Raw genomic sequence first — 15514 nt, forward strand, 5'->3', positions numbered from 1 at the left:
AAAAAAAAAGTTTTAGCATTCTTTTCATTGGTAACAACTGGAAACTAAGTAAGGCAAGCAAATTGTGTCTTTCTGAATCCAAGATTTTATTCTACACTTGCAATACTAAAGGCGGCTTTTATGGGAAGGGTCTAAGGATGTCTCTGACGGAAGCCTTCACATTGCTGAGAATAGAACCATCACAGAAGATTGTTTTCATTCCTCTGGCTTCTGGATCTCCGAGCATACAACTCTAAGGCAAAACAGATTGTAGTGTTAAGGCTGGGACCCCATTTGTTCCAACAGCACATTCTTGTAGCAAATAGCTATCTGGTTTTTATTTTGTGCTAGATATTGTTCCAGACACCCTTGTTCTTCACTTTGGTTATCAGGTTATAGGAACACTGTACCCCCAAATTAGAATGTCCTCAGGAATCTCACACTGAGAGGAGAAAAAGCGTAACGTCTGGGCCAACCAGAAAACAAAGAGTTTTCCAGGTTGTCAGACAACTTTGCTAGAAGGTAAAACAGAAACACATACGGATCGGTGGTAGATAGGACCATATTCCCTGGAGCCTGTTTTGGTCTGCCTAACTGGCCTTCTACATAAATGTTCATCTCAAGTCAGGACCTGAAGATGGACTTGTGGGTCACTGTACGTTTTGTCCCTCCCCCCCCAAAGTGGCCATATGGAATAAGTCTTCTTTTTCTGCCTTTCCTACTTAATTTGGCTCTTGTAAATGGTTTGCCGAGAGCAGGTGGCAGAACCTGGCTTATTGGTATGTAAGTTGTGGCCCTGAATCTCATAGCAGTTGGAATAGATCATTTAAATAAAACAACTAGAATCTTTTTTTTTTTTTTTTCAAAATTCACATTCTAGTAAGTGTGAGCAGAAGCTGTAATAAGCACTAAGTTCACTGAATAAATCAAGCTGTAGTGCGTTACAAGTTATAGAGACCATTGGTAAACAGAGGGCAGGGTAGGATGAGACTGCAACAGAGTAATCAGAACCAGAATCAAGTGTGAGAAGTCTTGGTAAGAATGTAATAAAAACTTTGAAGCACATGATGGAGGTCAAATGCGCGTGGCTTACCAGCCTATGGAGAGTCACCGTTAACCACACTGAGTCTGCTTTTCCCCATTCAAGTGCAATGCCTTCGAAGTGTGATCTTCTCTTACACATTCGTCTTGCTGTTCCAGCTCTGTAGACTGCTACAACACCTGGCTGTATTTCGCAGTCCTCTTGGGGGAAACAGAGACAATCAAATGAGTGACATAAAAATAGAACGCCTGTTGATACTTGTATACAGTTCCTTAGTGCCTTTCAAAAAAAATCGAATCAGAGAGCAGCCGATGCCTTTCCTTAAATTTGTAACATGAAATGCTATCTATTTCCTATTTGGGACCAGGCAGTGTCTTGCTCTGTACCCATGTCTGCCTTGGACGTCTGTAGACCTATCTGAAATGGGATTCTCAGCTCTCTTCTATCTTTACTTCCTGAGGGTTGGAACCCCAGATTTGTACCAGTGTCCCAGCCTCACCTTCATCTCCTTTATTCATTTTCTGTTTTTATATCTACTGTGCTGCAGTTTCGGATTGCTGTCCCTTTAATTCCCAGGGACAATAGGCATAGATTAAGAATTTTCAAATTTTGTTTTAGGACATATTTAAAATTCTCTGTAAGTCCTTTAAAGGGATCAAAGATAAAAAGGATTTGGAGAGCAGACGTTAGTCTTGGGTTAGTCTTTGACAGCATGTGGAGGCATTGCTGAGGATCAAATCAGGACTTTATGCACACTAAACAAGCTGCATTTCTGCCACAGAATCACAGCATTGTCTTCTCTACAGAAATGTCCTAAGGGCCTTGCACTGTGTTATACCCCAAACAGAAGCAGTCTTCTTTAGGTCTGTTGACTCTCCGGTGCTGATATCATCTCAGAAGTTTCAAAGTTAGAAATTATAGTACCTTTACCTCTACATTCTCAAGTCATTCTTGTGTCTCTCAAATCTAGTGCTGTCTCTCTATTCACAAGAGTGACAGGCCAGCTCCCTGAGCAAGTATATTGCCATGACATTACTCAGCTCCTGAGTGACACTGTTAGAGGTAACCTTTTTAAGAAGTCCAACTTATAGCAGCCTTGATTAAAATCTTGGGTGCACCAGCTGAAGAGACGGCTCAACAATTCAGAGAGTTCATGCTGTCCTAGAAGAAGAGTTGAGTTTGGGTTCCCAAGACATATATCAGGCAGCTCACAAACACATGTAATTTCAGATCTAGGGGATCTAATGCTCTCTTCTGGCCTCCATGGCCACCTGCACATTCGTGACATACACACAGAGACAGACATGCACATAAATGAAAATAAATCTTTACCTGGGACCTGAGTATCCTAGAGCACTTGTCACTTCTACAGCTTCCCCTATGCTACTTCAGTAGCAAGCACACACACACTCAGATGCACACTCACAGGTACTACTCTTGACATCACTTTTCACCATACTTTTTATGACCTTGAGCCTCTATCTAGAGTCCTTTCTTCTATAAAGGTGTTTTGCAACCTGTGAGTCTTAATCCCTTTGAGGGTCACATACCAGGTTTCCTGGTCATCAGATATTTACATTATGATTCGCAACAGTAGGATAATTACAGTAATGAAGTAGCAACAAAATGATTGGGGAATATGAGGAACTGTATAAAAGGGTCGCAGCATTAGGAAGGCAGAGACCATTGCTCTGTAGTGTGCTTCTCTGTTTGCTCTGGAGTCAGCTCAGTTGTGTCGCCTTCCTTTCTTCCTTCTTGGTTTGTTTGTCTGTTGTTTTTAGCACATTTCCCATTTCGTTTTATTTGTTCATACATGTCTCAGGTATTATCTTCTCAGACAAAAATGCTTCACCCGCTTTTATTATCCACAGCCCACAGTTTGTATATATAGACTAATAGCTAAACTTGCATTCGTCCTGTAAACTTCTATAAGAATGGTACAGCAAACTGCAGTCTAATTATAAGATGAAGGTGACACTTAATAGCACTTAAGGAATGTTAAAAGTCTTCCTGTGTATAGCAGCACTAGCAGACTGAAACATTCAAGAGAAGCGCCGCTCACGAGGGTGGCTGGTGAAGAAGGTGACTGAGAAAATGCTTAGATTGGTATCTCTGCATGGTGGAAAGCATGTGTAGCAGTGTCCCACGGGCTCCCCAACCTCTTGATTTAATGATATGAACCTGAGTAGCCCTGCTCAGTCAGCGTACTCCTTTCTCATGGGAGGAGGGTAGGGAAGAGCGCAGAAACCCTCTGAGCCAAGGCTGATTTTTAGACAGTATTCCTGCCTACATCTCAGTGGCCAGGCTCTGAGATGCAGTGGATGTGTCTTATTCTATCACACCACTTCAGTACTTAGCACATAACTGCCGTGCCTCAAATAAACCTGGAGTTGGTAGTAAAAAAACTGAGTCAACACAGTAGAAAAGATGGGCAGGTTTCAAATGGATTTCCCTGATTTCATGTCTCCTCTTTTCCTTCCGAACCTTTTATGAGAATGTCTGCGGTCACTTTCAGCCTCCTGTATACATACACATACACATACACATACACATACACATACACATACACATACACACACTTGTTTAATCTCTTATTAAATGATGAATGGTATCCTATTAATTTCTCATGAAAGATGCTGTTTTAGCAATGCAATTGGTGGAATAGCGTCCAGGGATATAGCTCAGTGTCTAAGAGGACTTGCTGAGTTTGAATCCGCAGTACCCATTTGAAAAGCCAGTTATTGCTGCATGTGCCCATAACTGCAGAATTGGTATGGACAGGTGGATACCAGGTGCTTGCTGGCCAGCTGGCTCTACCCAAAGAAGACCCTTTCAGAGCAAGAGAGATTAAGACCAGTGTCCATTGGTTTCCAGATCCCTGCAGAGGCACTCACTTTGCCAACCCCCCCCCAACTTCCCTCTTCCTTCCCTCTCTCCTTCTTTCACCTCTCTCATGCATGTACACCACCCCCAAAAAGGGAAAAATTCTTGACTTTTCCTAAACTATTAGATGAAAATTATCCAAGTCTATTTGAAACCTAAATGTTTTTAGACCTAGTGCAATTTGAACAAATGTTTTCATGACCAGACCCTGATATCAAACATCTGAATTGGAATGACAGCTCAAGGGCTGGTGGTTATGACACTCAGAATCAGAATTCAGTATTGAGGAAGCCTGATTTTATGACACAGTGGAGAAAGCACCTGCCTGTTAAAAGCTGGATCTCAATTTTTTCCGTTCATGTTAAATTGTTATTTTTCTTGTAATCATACTCTGTTATCCCTCTTACAAGGGGCAATGCCTAGCTCCATCTAGATTCCTGGGATTATGAAGTAATTAAAGGTTAAGATTTTGTTACGGTTAGACAATGAGAATCCCAGATCTTGCATTTCAAAAAGAAATCGTTGGTATTCATTTTTTTTAATCAAGAGGGAGGCATAATATATGAATTTTCTCCATTCTTAGAGCTAGAGAAGGAGAGTCAAACACTTTAAAATTATAAATCCAAGAAGTGCTACTATAAATATTTAATAACTTTCCAACTTTCCAAATTGTAAAATAAAATAAAACTTATTTCAATAGATGGATCTGTGCAGAAGCCATATATAAAGAAAATCCAGTCACCATACCTGTTGCTGAAGAAAGCCACATAGAGTGGGATGATTTAGTACCCCGGGACACTGTCATGTTTCTGAAAATCCAATCTAGGTATACCCACAGTGTCCAGTTTTGGTAATGTTTCCTAGACATGCTGGATTTCTGGGCGTGTCTGGGCATCCAAAAGTACATGATAAATCATTTCACTGTCTGGGAGAGGCCGGATTCCATGGCCGTTTTGCTGACCAGTTTCAGTCTCATGAAGCTGAGCTGAGAAGGACCTGGGATGCAGATGGGCAGCCTTTCCTGCTCCTGTAATACAGCTGTAGAACAGGGTGGAACCTGCTGCGTTTGTTCACTGCAAAGAAATGAAATAGGCGAGCCCTTTAGAAAATGGATTTTCTAAATTATTTATCATTTCCATGATGATACAACTAATACTGTGATCTTCCTCTGGGTATAGAGTTCTTTTCCGTCTTATTGGTAGAATTTAAGAATCCTCATCAATCTTTTCAATCTTAGCCCTGTCTGTCTTTGTTTGGGGTAGTTAGGTCCATACCACTTTTGCTTTAAGAGTTTGAGGTCTTGTTATCTTTGCAACAACAAAGAGACTATGGTGTTAAGTAAGTACATGTACCCAGGATCTCACAGAAATTAGATCAAATGTCTAGATAATACCTTACTAGCATCTGAATATTGGTACTTCCAGAATAGAAACTGAAAGTTCCTTTTTTTTAAAATTATTGTCATTATTGTCGTTTTGTGATACATTATGTGTAACCCAAGATGACGCCAAACTTCTAATGCTCCTGCCTCAGTTTTCTAGGAGCTGGAATTACAGTTTCTCTCCACCATGCCTGGATAAGAAATTGAAATTTTCTTGTAAAATAGTCTCCGTATTAAACTGTAAGCAAACACTTGCTAGACAAGAGAGTGGTTTTTAAGTGTATTTCAGAAACTCAGCAGGGGCTTCACCGCCTTAGAGGAGCCCCTTAGTGGACTGTCAGGAGCCAGATATTCTCTTTGCCAACTTTTATTAAACAGTGTTCATAGTGAGGCTTTTGTTGTTTTGTTTTATGAGTGTTTGTGTTTGTTTTGCTTTGTGCGAGTTTGTTTTTTCTGCTCCTCCTTAAAACTACCATGTGTGCGCAACCTGGTGGTACAGTTCCTGCTAATGAAAAAGCTGGTGGGGGAAAATCACAAATCCAGTACCAGGCCTAGCAACTCAGCAGGAAGCAGAATGGTTTGTTGTTGGGTTGGGGCTTGGTTTTGGTTTAGGATTCAGAGAGGAGGTGGAGCATGATTAGCGAGGGAGTGCTGGTGCAGTCTATGTGAGGCCTCCCTACAGTCCATCTCCACTAAAATTAATTAATTAATAATTAATTAATAAAACCCAAACATTGGGTTTTCTTAAGCATAAAATAACTTACCCTTATGTCATTATTATTCTACTTGAATCTAGGCCTTATTAGCATGTGAGTAGGATGAAGTAGGAAAGTTCCATTGCATCCCAGGTTGATCCTATCTTGGACAGTTCATAAGGCATAACAGCAAGCAGGAATTTGGGCATCTAAACTCCCAGCGCTTCCATGCTGTTTGGCACAGAGGGAATTGGGTTTTCCTGATCATGCATTATTTCTCATTCCCTTCTTGGCCTGGAGCTCAAGCTAGTTTGTGATGTTTCAGATTTGGTTTGGTTAACAACTCAAGTTTTAAATTCTTTCCTCCATTTTTTTCCACTCACTTTTACCACCTGAAAGACAAGACATGAAATAAGAATAAATAAGTAATAAAATCAGTCATTACAGTAGTATGATTCCCATGTAGTTCCCAGATTGTTCACTTTCAGTACTTTATGAAATTAACCAGGAAGTATTGTCTTCAAATGTTCCCTTTCAGTTCAGCCTACTGGAGAGAGGGGGGACAGGGGCAGGATGAGAGTGTATACAGGGAGCCTTGAGCATATGTGGAGGATTGCTTGTAAGATCCCATCTCTGTCTCTACAGAAGAGAAGCCCCCTGGGAAGTTACATACCACCTACTCCTTCTCCTTCTTCTTTTACTTTTTCTGTTTCCCCGCATCGTCCTCAGATTCTATTACAGAACAGGTTTTCCTGAGTTTTTTTTTTTTTCTCTTTGTGTATAAGTGGGTGGTATCTTTAAGATATAATTCGCAAATTGTATAAAGTATATAGCAATTTAGTATATTAGATAAATTTTATCATACCATAGCCCTCAGTTATCATTCTCAGTTCTCTCCATGTACCCCACCCGTAGGTAACCACCTACTCTCTCTCTGAATAGATTTACTTAGCCTGGAGGTTATGGAATTACCACATACAGTTTGTACTTTGCTCCATGGCTCCATTCACACAGCAGGATTCCAGTGTTCATTCGCATAGTAACAGGCCCCAGAGTCTTGCTCTGTTTTGTCTAATTTATTTTTACCTGTGAATGATTTTTTTTTTTTTTTTGCTTCCATGAAAATGCCCAGCTTACCTCAGTGTTAGTTAACAGGGAGTGGGGTGGAATTTATATTTTAATCCCATTCATTTCTGTTCTTAATGCAGAACTCTTCATTCATAGATAATGTTTGCCTTGTTAACAAAATTTACTTTTTTACCCATAACAGAAACAATTATGTTGCTTAATTCTGTCAGACGCCTGAGCATGGGGATTCGTTTATTCATTTCTAACCAACAAGTACCGGCTTCTCAGGCTCCCGCTAAGGCTTCATGTCCACAGTCCAGAAATCGGAAATTAGTTTTTACTTTATGAAGTGCTGTTTCTAAGTTCTTACTGTTTTCCTGTTTTTATAGTGTGTCAGACAGCTACAGATGAGTCAGAAATGTTATTAACCAGCTAGAACTGCAGCAGTCTGTCTGTGAAGTCTCTGGAGAAGGCCCCTCCCACAGCAAGCTATAGCTTTTTTAAATAATCTGTTTGAAAGATTGACAGGTGCCACAAAAACAATTTAAATTATTTTGTTTATCTGAAATTAAAGTGCATATTGATATATAAGGCCTATTTCAGCCCTGATAGTTGGTGATTTGCACCGTTTTTCTATTTCTGCTCCCTGATGCTTTAAGGAATCCAATCACAATGTGTCCCTAACATAATCCATGCCATGACAGTCATGGAACTTTTCAGAAATACTGCTTATCAAGCAATACCCACAAGAAGATGTCAGCCCAGCTCAGATGTAGAGTGGGAGGAATTCTGGGGGAATTTGGTTTTCTTTTAGGTAAATCATTTCTCTCCCAAATGTTATTTTATTATGAATTAAACTTTAATGAAGTCTAAATCACTTTCTCACTTCCCTCCTTTTTACAAGTGTCTCTGGGAACCCAAATCAAGGTAGCCAAAACGTGTACAGTGGATAAAACTGGGGGGGGGGGGGAGCAAGTCCCAGCCAGAGCAAGAGAATGGAGCCTGAGAATGGCCGTACGCCCATGAGACATTACTGTGTAGTCCCTTCTCTAGCACAACTATAGTACAGTTTGTGTGTGTGTGTGTGTGTGTGAGAGAGAGAGAGACAGACAGACAGACAGACAGACAGACAGACAGACAGACAGACAGACAGACAGACAGACAGAGACAGAGACAGAGACAGACAGAGAGACAGAGAGACAGAGACAGAAAGAGAATATCACATACACACTTGGCAGGATTCTAAGGACCATAATTTCTCGCTTTTCTGTATACCTTGTACTGTGAAAGAGCTGACAACACATATGAGGATCTTTGAACTTGCTGGGAATGCTGTGTTATTTTGGAAACAGGTGGAGACAGGAAAACTAGCACAGTAACTAAATTAAAAGACAGAGTGGTGCTGGCCAGTGTTTGAAGGGTTCAAGGTCTGCGTGTCCCACGGTGGCTGCTTTTGGATATGCCTAACAGGGACTTTTCATGACAACCTTGGGAGGAATCGCTCTTCGCTGTCAGGATCCTGCTGACTAGAGAAAACAGACTTGGGAAGCAGCCAGTGTTTGTCTACTGCTCTGTGAGTCACCTTGGGCGGTAGGTGGCAGGAGTGAATTTCTGCCCAGTTCTGAAGAGTGCTATAACTTCTCTCAGGGAGTTCCTAAGAACTGAGCCTACTTATCTAGAGAGCTGTGCTTTCCAAGTGGAAATTGAATCTGACCAAAGGAAGGGGGGGGGGTGATTGAGGAACAAAAGCAGGAGGTACCTCCAGGCTTCCCCAGCTGATTGAATGGCAGCTTTATGTAAGGCTGTGCGAGTGCCCACTGTGGCTGAGCCACATGTTTGTTTCAGCTGAAGGTTAGGAAAACTGCCTGCTCTGAACTTACTCACATAATGAAGCACAAAGAAAGGACAGTGATTAGCTCAGTGAAGTCCATTGTGGGCTTCCATTCTACTGCTGCTAGTGAAAAGAAAAGCTTCCCTTTCCTTTCCCTTCAGGTCTCTCTTCTGCCCTTCTCCAAGTCTCCTTGGTTCACAATTAGGCCAGAGCTTCCCAAAGAGAACCCCTTGAAATAAAGAGGTGCCTTCCACTTACCCCAGTGGCAAGTAAGCTATTGAATTCTCCTGCCTTTCTCTAGGCTCTCACAGACCGGGGTGAGTGGCAAAGATGGAATTATGGCCCTTGGCTCATTCTGCTAAAGGCTTGATCATAGTTGGTGAATATCCAACCTTAGTTTGATCATTATGCCGGTTATGGTAATATCATCAATTATCATATCTAAGCCAGATGCAATTCCAACTGGAAGTCCAGTCCTTGGACTTAGCCTTTGTTGGAAATGTGCTGATCCCAGTGTCCCCTGTTTATTCAAACAGGGAGCATTTAGAGTGTCTCACACACACAGCATTGTAATTTATACCATCTATCTCTTTCTGGTTCTCGGGCCTCTGGCAAATTGCATGTCGTAGTGTTGGATTAGTTTAGAATTTAATCATGCATTATTTTCCGTTCAATTAAATTATTTATATATTTGATTAACATTGTCACTGTTAGGAAGTCAAATTTTCAGTGAAAACCACAAATAAACTCACAGCCATTGAATTTCAGGCCAGCTTCACTTAGAAATCAGTCTGTCTGTTCAGTGTCAGTGGTCTATTCATTGTATGTTCTCTCAGTGAGCTGGATTTTAGTAAGAAGAATGAGTGCACTTTTTTGCCTTCAGGTGGAATGATACATACAGCAAACTGTGGCTGAACTCCCTCTCTTTCTTGGAGACTTTTTGCCCTAGCAACCTGGTTTTTATTCCTTTCCAGATTCTTTTCTTTAGCATGAAAACCTACCTCCATCTACTTGTACTACTTTATGTTTGAGAAACAGCCCGACAAGAAATAGTACAAGAAGAAAGCCCCGTAATCATTTCAGCTGGGGGCAAGACAATGATGGGCCAGATCCAGGCTGGTTTGGGGGTTTTCGGTGTGTGTGTGTGTGTGTGTGTGTGTGTGTGTGTGTGTGTGTGTGTGTGTGTGTGTGTAGCCCTTGAGCTGAGCCCATCAGTTAAGTATCATTTTTATGCCTTTAAATAACTGAAAATAAAATGTCAAGAAATATTTTTTGGCCTGTGAGAATTTCTGACATCCATAAGTAAATAGCCCATTTTCTCACTGACACTGAGTCTACAGCAGGATACAGGGATGCCTTGACAGCAGAATCTGGTTTTTATAAATAGGAGCTTGCTAACCCTGTGTGTGTGTGTGTGTGTGTGTGTGTGTGTGTGTGTGTGTGTAATATGTTTGTCACGATGATTTTGCAAATGAGATAACTAAGGCCCAAGTTGTCAAATGGGCCTATGCAAGGAATGAGGTCCTCAGTTTACTGCAGATTCAATCAGTGCCTTTTTAATCTTCAGAGTGTTCAACTAACCTATAGGCACAGCAACCAAACAGTTATTTTAAAGGCAAGTAACTATTTAAAAACTTGCAACCCCATGAGGCTTATGATTTCTTAGAACTTGAATATCCTACATAGTCAAATAGGTACCTCTCTATTTCCTTATGGTAACAGACTACAGCATCTGAGAAGCACTGTTCACTTCCGCTTTAGATCATTGACGTTCCTTTATGGAAAGATAATCTTGCACGCATGCGCACGTGCTCACAAATGTGAGCGTAATCTCTGTTTGAATTTAAGAGAAGTTTCAGGGAAATTCTAAAACCTATTAAGACTGCAATCTACTCTGCACACCAGTCTTGCAGAATATAGAGTTTTAGTTATCCAGCACCTCCTCGCGTGGAAATGACAGCACTGGGGCTCAGCTCACCATGCCCTCTGAGGAGACAGGAGTGTAGTCGGTGTCCCCTGCTACTGGACTCCTGGGCTTGCTGTTGGTTCTCCCGGCTTAGAGGTGGCACTATTATATACAGATTCTTCCTGGCCACTTTCAGTACCTGGAGTGTTCAGCTTAGACACAGTCCAGAGCTTTCCCCACCTTGCCACAGGCAAGGACTGTCAGGGGACCCGGACAGTTGTTATCCTTCCTCTTTCAGTTCATATGGAAGTACTAGGACCCAGGGTGCCTCTGGACACCTCTCATGTTCAGCTCTTCAGAAGTGTTAGCAGGACACAGGAAAACTAGTCATTTATTACATTTCAGCCACTGTTGACCCCTCCTCCTGCTGCTCAGGTGGCTCCCTGAGTAGCTCTAGTTACTTTACCCCAATGTTCATGATGGGGTAGATGTGCATGGACTATGTTGTTTTGGTTTAGCCCTATAGCCTTATTGCTGGAGATCTGAAATACGCTGTTTGTGTGTGTTTGTGTGTGTGTGTGTGTGTGTGTGTGTGTGAGAGAGAGAGAGAGAGAGAGAGAGAGAGAGAGAGAGAGCGCGAGCCTTGGTCCCATAACCTGTGCCCGACCATCTGGACAGTGTACCTTTAACCCTCGGAGAGCTTGTGCCTGCTCACCATGCCAAACAGCAACNATTGCTGGAGATCTGAAATACGCTGTTTGTGTGTTTTTGTGTGTGTGTGTGTGAGGGTGTGAGAGAGAGAGAGAGAGAGAGAGAGAGAGAGAGAGAGAGAGAGAGAGCGAGCCTTGGTCCCATAACCTGTGCCCGACCATCTGGACAGTGTACCTTTAACCCTCGGAGAGCTTGTGCCTGCTCACCATGCCAAACAGCAACACTGCCTGTAGCCCGCCAGGTCTGCCTGGCGAGTTCTTTCTTGCTGTCTGTGGGTGTCACCACCGTCCTCAAAGGCACCAAGATCTGACTTTCAGTGAGTGCTTCTCTATCTTGGGTCTGCCATAGTCTCCCCTTTTCTCCACCCTCAGCCTGACCTCATGCCTGGTGGGGCTGCGTTCAGCTTTCAGGTTCTGCTTTCAATGTGGTTTCATTTGTACTGACCCCTGATTCCTGATGTACCACACTGATCTTGGGCCCCTGTTACATGCTTTTATGAAACCCATTATTTCCCTTCATAATGCTTATCACAACTGTAATTATGCAGCAATTTAAGTTATTATCCGGTTTTTCTCCAGGAGACTGTAATTTCCTTAGGGCAGAAATTATGTCTGCCTCACTCCCTGTCGTCCTTGGCCTAGTGCAAAAAGCTTACCACACACCATCCTGAAGGCATGAAGAGGAGAGAACTGTTACCATCTTTGTACCCCTTTGCTCCCCCAGGGAAAGGGTGGGCCATGCCTAGATATCTTTAAAAGCTTTTATGAATTCTTGAGAGTAATTTTATAGTAACGAAATGCTGTACATTAAATACTAGGTAAAGCAAAGTTGTATTAAGATAAACAAGTGTTCAGGGTGTCTTTTGCTGGCACTAATTCCTTAGGGTGGTAGATCAGATGGGCTCAATAGATACTATGTAGCTGCTAGGCATCGGGATACAATCTGGGGATGAATATGTGAAACTTTGGAGACTGTTCAGCACAAATAGAATTGCCATTTCCAATTATAATCTCTCCTTCTTCCTTTCTCTGTATTTCCCCCTCCTCCCTCTATTTTTCCTCCTTCCTCCCTTGTTCCCCCATCTTCTTTTCCAAGTGTTTTAGGACAAGGACCAATTTGTAAATTTCCAATCGTGAAAAACTGAAACAATAGCAACTTTACAGGATGGTCCTATGTACTCATCTATTTTTCTGTCAGCGAAAGCTGTACACGCAGACTCTCTTCCGGACCATCCAGCCATCCAGCGCAGTGTGCAGGCATGGTGGCTAAGACTAAGATGTGCAGCACTGAATTCCCTTTGGTGCACATCTGTTCTCTTTGTGGATGATGTTCACTATTGTAATATCTAAGATACTGCTCCCTATGACAGCTGACTTATGGTAGGAAGTTCAGGAGGAGACCAGTTCTGCTGTCACTGTGTTCTGTTGCCTGTAGTCCCACATGATAAGATTGTCTCTGTGTGTGCTGTTACATGCTGCTCAGTTTGCAGTTCATCGGGCGTTCTGATTGCTGTTCAAAGAGAGGAGAGTAATGACTTCTTTTTCTCTGCCTCTATCCAGCTTTAACTTCTAGAAACAATACAGAAAACTATTTTTTTCATGCAAAATTTTTATCCTCAGGCAATCAGCCACCTAGAAGAATAATCAAGAAAGCCTGTTCCGGTAGCAGAAAATTCCCACTAGGTCTCTAAGGTATTGACTCAGGCTGTCAATACTGCACTGCAGACTTGTCCCACTGGCAATAAAGGCACATCCGTCCACTGTCGTTTTATCTGGGGAGCTCCCATGCTCTTCCTCAGGTATTACTGTAGGTTTTTCATGCGTCCTCTTGGAAGGCACGTCACATGTCCTTCTAAAGATATAGATGTAACTAACCCCAAAGCCTTGAATTGATGAGGAATTCGGAGAAATCTACCTTCATTTTGTTTTTTTTTTTTTTAAAAAAAATTGCCTAGATGTGAAGAGATGGCTTGATGCAGTGATTCTCAGCCTGTAGGTCTTTCGGGCTGAATGACCCTTTCACAGGTGGTGTCTGAGTCTAAAGGAAAACACAGATATTTACATTATCATTCTTAACAGTATCAATATTACACTTAAGTAACAGCAAAAATAGTTTTATGGTTGGAGTCACTACAACATGAGGAACTGAATTAAAGGGTCGAAGCATCAGGAAGATTAAGAACCGCTGGATTAGTGGTTAAGAGACTTGTATGCCTAGCAGAGGACCCAGATTCTTGGGTTCCCAGCAACCATGGCGGCTCACAACAACCCATAACAGTTCCTAGGGGCCTGATTTTCCTCGCTGACCTTCACAGACACCAGGCATCGTGTGCAAGCAAAGCAGTGATATAAATGAAATAATCTGAGAAAAGTTTTTTACCTACTAATAGAATTTGAAAGCTTGATGGAAATGATGGCAGATTCTCTTTCTTAGCACATAGTTCTCTGGGGTTTTGTCCCAAATCTAAACCAAAGTTGCATTTCCTTGAGCCTTATTATAAAGGCATGGGTACATATGTGTTCTGTCCAACCTTCCCCCTCTCCCTCCCCCATATCCCATGCACCCCCTGTGTACTTCAGATTTTAAGATCAAGTATTTTTTTTCTGGATGCCAAGCCTGTTCCAAATCATGTTTCCCATGCTGGATTCAGGCAGTTAGCAACAGTAAATGTACTTAGAAATGTATATACTAGGATGTTTAAATAAACTGTGATGTAGTGAAGTTATTTATATAATCTTCAAGGCTTCAAATTTGAGCATCTTTCACTTCCTTTTGTTTCTTTGAGAAATGGCTAACACATTTTAATTTGATTTCTCTCTTCCTCAACCCCAGCATATCAATAATGACCACATTCATGGAGAAAAGAAGGAGTTTGTGTGCCGCTGGCTTGACTGTTCAAGAGAGCAGAAACCATTCAAAGCCCAGTACATGTTGGTAGTGCATATGAGAAGACACACTGGGGAGAAGCCTCACAAATGTACAGTAAGTGCATAGCTGACAGCCTCAGTGTCCCCTCACACAGGCGAGTGTGACACCTTTGCTTTGTAGGCCTATCCTGTTCTCAGGGGTTTGCATGATCTTGACCCCAGGATCTGAAAGGGTAGTGAGAAGAGAGATAGAGCACTGTTTGTAGAGAGTGCCTTAGTGCTGAGCCTTAAACAGGCCATCTCTGCAGAGTGACAGGCAGTCATAGGTGACTGGCTCCATGAGCCCACACCATCTGTGTCTGCCATATTCCCACAGGTCAGCACACTGCAGGACAAACCACAGAGTTGATTTATTTTTCAGTTTAATTTTTTTATGTGTGCATGTAGTGGTCAAAGGATAATTTTGTGGAGTTGATTCTATATTGCCCCTTTAGGTGTCTTACAGGTATCAAATTATAGTGGTCAAGTTCACACAACTTGTACACTGACCCATCTTACAGGCCCTAAGTTGAGCATTCTTTATGAAACACAAAATTCAACATATCAGGCTTTGTATGTAGTTCATATCAGAGCATGTAACTACCATGCACAAGACTCTAGGTGCTAACATAATGTACAAGTTAGAAAGCCTTGTTCATAACACTTATGCACTAAAACTGCTGTTTAACATTATTATTAGCTAGTATGCATATGGTATGAAGCATAAATGAACTTGTGTCTTCATTATGTCTCAAATATTACTTGCATATATTCTGAAATCTAAAAAGAGCCCAAGCCGCCTCTCACCCCAAGCCTTTTGGCAAGGCATATTCATCTGCCTGTGGTTATCATGTCGCCTTGATCCTTGCTCAGTCACCACAGTGCATAGAAGCCCCTGGAGTAGGCTGGGGCTGCAGTGAGACTGTACGTTCTCTCTAGAGTTGCTCTGAGTGCTGCACAGCCCCCCGGTACTTTACATCTTAAAGGGCCTTTACAAACATGATCAAATTCCATGCCTTTGTATGGACACAAAGCCATATTAATGAACTTTGTGCTGAATCTGAAATCAGTGGGAATTGGAGGAGATCAATGAACAGATAATGAAATTCATT

The 15514-nt window shown here is 42.0% G+C and overlaps 1 protein-coding gene across 2 annotated transcripts in view; it reads left to right on the forward strand.

Moving 5' to 3' along the window:
• The window catches only part of Gli3 (GLI family zinc finger 3), a 272053-nt gene that overhangs the window by 240898 nt on the left and 15641 nt on the right, over window positions 1-15514 (forward strand). For both annotated transcript variants that reach the window (XM_021215188.1, XM_029547461.1), the window contains exon 11: window positions 14329-14478. In XM_021215188.1, the coding sequence (XP_021070847.1) occupies window positions 14329-14478 (150 nt within the window). The remainder of the gene's footprint in view (window positions 1-14328; window positions 14479-15514) is intronic.

The sequence above is a fragment of the Mus pahari genome, chromosome 16 (assembly GCF_900095145.1).
Source record: "Mus pahari chromosome 16, PAHARI_EIJ_v1.1, whole genome shotgun sequence".
Taxonomy (NCBI): Eukaryota; Metazoa; Chordata; class Mammalia; order Rodentia; family Muridae; genus Mus; species Mus pahari.